The sequence below is a fragment of the Morone saxatilis genome, unplaced genomic scaffold (assembly GCF_004916995.1).
Source record: "Morone saxatilis isolate NCDOM2014 unplaced genomic scaffold, NCSU_SB_2.0 Contig23, whole genome shotgun sequence".
NCBI classification, from domain to species: domain Eukaryota; kingdom Metazoa; phylum Chordata; class Actinopteri; family Moronidae; genus Morone; species Morone saxatilis.
In genome coordinates, this window is record NW_023339796.1 from 20,448,623 (window position 1) to 20,452,222 (window position 3,600).

General features: G+C 41.1%; 1 protein-coding gene across 1 annotated transcript in view; it reads left to right on the top strand.

Moving 5' to 3' along the window:
- The window catches only part of LOC118334828 (major facilitator superfamily domain-containing protein 12-like), an 11,036-nt gene that overhangs the window by 5,891 nt on the left and 1,545 nt on the right, over nt 1-3,600 (top strand). Inside the window, exons 5-9 of the mRNA XM_035670902.1 lie at nt 1,478-1,717; nt 1,934-2,026; nt 2,146-2,238; nt 3,188-3,358; nt 3,484-3,578. Of these exons, the coding sequence (XP_035526795.1) occupies nt 1,478-1,717; nt 1,934-2,026; nt 2,146-2,238; nt 3,188-3,358; nt 3,484-3,578 (692 nt within the window). The remainder of the gene's footprint in view (nt 1-1,477; nt 1,718-1,933; nt 2,027-2,145; nt 2,239-3,187; nt 3,359-3,483; nt 3,579-3,600) is intronic.

Consider the following 3,600-nt stretch of genomic DNA (forward strand, 5'->3'; position numbering starts at 1 on the left):
AAAAAAAGAATCGTTTGAATAATCTTGACCCAAATAATCGTGATTATGGATTTTTCCATAATCAAGCAGCCCTAACTGGAGGTTCAATCGCAGAGAGTTTCGAATAATATCATCCACGCTGCCTGTTCAGCTGTTTTGTACAGATTTCAAGTTTAAAATGATATGGAGCATGGCAGCCATGTTCACAATTAATCCTGATAGCAAACTATCTGCTGCCTTTAAAAGGGAATATTTGAAGCCTTTGTTACACATCAGTCCTAGCTGTCAGCACCCTCAGTCAGCTGACTGAGTTGGAAGCAGGAAAAGGAAAAGATAAAACTGTAAATAAATAGAATAAACATGATAAACAAGATAGCCTTCCTTGAACATCCGCCATGCTTAATTTGGTCACACCCATGTGCTGAGAGACTGCTGTATTTGTTTTGCAACAAAGACTGCAACATGCATGCAGTCATTGGCTCCGTTCACACTGCAAAGCTTTTCGCTCAGTTCAGATTTTTTCCTCAGGTCTTGTTTTTGTTTGGTTGTTTACATTATTTTTTAAACGTGGCCCATATCATATTCCAGTGTGAACAGATCACAGTCCTGAGGTGACCCTAATGACGAACGTACATATAGAGTGTAGAGTATGCAACACAGTAAGTGTCCATCATATATATACCAACTCAGCCCCACTGAAAAAATATAAAAAATTTGGTTTACAGTAAATATTTTCTAAAAAGACACTATTATTGCAGGGTTAGCAGGGTTAGTGCATTAACAATAACGTTATGAGCCAGAATCTCTTTTATTGGCCAGGTATGTGCACACATATACATATATAAACAATGTATATGGTCCTTTTAAAATAGCGTTTTACAAACAAAGAATAAAAAAGAAAATATAATTAGAAATATAAAAGATGAAAGAAGAAAACAAGTTCAAGGGACAGCAAAGGCTCAGCAGTAGTCGAGGATCCAGGGTTTGTCTTTCGATGCTCAGGTGACTAAAACGCGTGCAGTTCTGCTTTGTCCCAATAAGACCTTTCAGTGACAAAAGATGTTTTCTGTTGATAAATGATCTCTGGAGAAATAATGAGATAAATTAACCTGGTATATAAAACAAACTTTGTTATCTCAAGATAATGAGTAATAATGCAATTACTAAACAACTACTAATATTTTGAATGTCACAACATATCATCATAATTTATTTAACTTAAATGTGTCAATGATTAAGACATGTACTTTAAATGTAAGTAAGGTGCCAGAAAACCCCTCAAAATAGAGCTTGTTTATTAAAACAGAATGCCTCCTCCCTCAGGCCCCCCTACAGAGCTCTGGGCTAAGACAGTTTTCTGTTAGGGGGTTGAGATTGTATTTTTATGTTGGTGTTTTTATAATAAGTTGTGGTATGACTGAAACAGTCTGCATTCACACCGTTTGGGGAAGTGAAAGAACAGACAAACAGCTTGCCATCTTGCTATGTTGTGTTTCAGAATCTGGCGTTGATCGTGCTGGGCATCGGCGCTGTTTTCTCCTTCTTCTTCCACCTGGGAACCACAGAGAGTAGTGCTGGAGCGGGAGCGGGGGCTGGAGGAGAGGAGGGGAGAAGGGAGATGGAGGAGGAAGAGGAGGAGGAGGAGGAGGGGGAGCGGAGACCCCTGCTTCCTCGCCCTCAGATCTCCTCGTCTCTTCTACAGTGGAAATGTTGGCTGCAGCAGCCCTCTTTTTACCAGGTAGGGAGATTCTACCACGTACAACCAGATCTGACTCTCTGGTATCAGTACCAACAAGCCTGACTGAAACTTCACCTGAAGCTACTCAGCTAGTAATTGCTCTTTTGCAATTAGCGCTTCCTATTTCAGAAGCTTTACAGTTGCAACATTTTGTGTTTTTCCTTGCTTGTATCAAAGCTGGCTGACAGATCTGTGTGTTACTGTGTATCTCTGCAGGTGGCCTTACTCTACATGTCCACCAGGTTAATAGTCAATCTGTCTCAGACCTACATCTCAATGTATCTCATCAACACTCTGGGTCTGCCCAAGGTAACACACAAAATCAGAATCATTCTTTTTCATCATCAGTTTATATTCTGTTTCAGAGCAACCTTTAGCAGCCTTTCTTCATTGTTTGGTCATTCTGTTTGACTTTCTCCCTCCAACAGAAGTTCATTGCAACAATCCCATTAGTGATGTACATGAGTGGATTCCTGTCCTCCTTCATCATGAAACCTCTCAGTAAACAAATTGGAAAATGTGTAAGTGCAACCTCACACCTCGGCCTGGCTCCTGTATTCTTTATTTGATTTCAGACCAAAACAATGGGACAGAAACTAAATAAAATTCACCAAAACAGTCTTTGTTAGTCTTTCCAGTGTTCCAACAATCACCAATGCTGGTTTGGTCGAAATAAACCTTCAATAGATGAGTTAGATGTTAAAATGTTCATGAAAAGGGCTGCAATGGGTGCAGTGTAAGCTAATATTAATCCTTGGGGACAAATGCGCTAGTACATAGATAATAAAAACAGCAGTTTCAGTTGCTCTACTCAGCTGTACACGGAGCACATCGGCTTTTATTACATGTTATTATTACAATTGTAATAAACTAAACAAGTTTGAAATACACCAGAATTGCTATCTAACAGCCCCTCATACTCGTGGAGGAGTGTGTCTCCTTTTTTACCACACTTATCTTCATCATCCAACACTGGCTTTAAAAATGTACCACAGTGAGGCATCATTTAATCATCCTATGACAATATATAATATGCCTAATTAAGATATATAGTGACTGTGTCAAAAACCTTTGAGGCCCCTTGTTTGCTCATGCTTCAGTAATACTGCAGATGAAATTTGATCAAACCACCCCCACACAGACCTGATGAAGCACATTCACTAGGGTTTTGACTGCTGTTGACTTTATACATAACATCTCAAATCGTTTTCAAAACTTTCATTGCCGCTTTTTTATTTATGATGGATATTTAATCTTATAAAGATATTTAACTTTGGCCTCAGAAATGACCACAGATAAATGATATGAGCTGAGAGCTCTGATTACACGAGCAGAACTGAAAAGCTGACTGAATGCAGAGTAAACAACAGTGGAGTGTGTTGAATATCAGAATGTGATGGTCTGATTCTGTATCTACGCTGATGAGAAGAGGAAGTATCTAAGCCATTGTCTCTCTTCCGATTGGTCCAGCTCACCTACTTCGTGGGCCTGCTGCTGATTCTGGCCTTCTCCTACTGGGTGCTGCTGGATGACCAGATGGGTCAGCGGGTGTACGGGGCTGCTGTGCTGCTGGGGGCGGGGTCGGCCACTATCCTGGTCATATCGCTCGCCATGACCGCCGAGCTCATCGCCGATCAGACGGTTAGCTGTGTGTGAGAGAGAGAGAGAGGAGATGCGAGAGAGAGGGAGGTGTGATGTAACCTCCATCCACTATCTTCATCTTCATCTGTCTGTCTGTCTGTCTGTCTGTCTGTCTCTCTCTGCAGCAAAGTGGAGCGTTTGTGTACGGAGCCATGAGTTTCACTGATAAGTTGGCTAACGGAGTGGCTGTGATGATCATTCAGGCCCTGCATCCTTGCCAGTTAGTACACACACACACACAC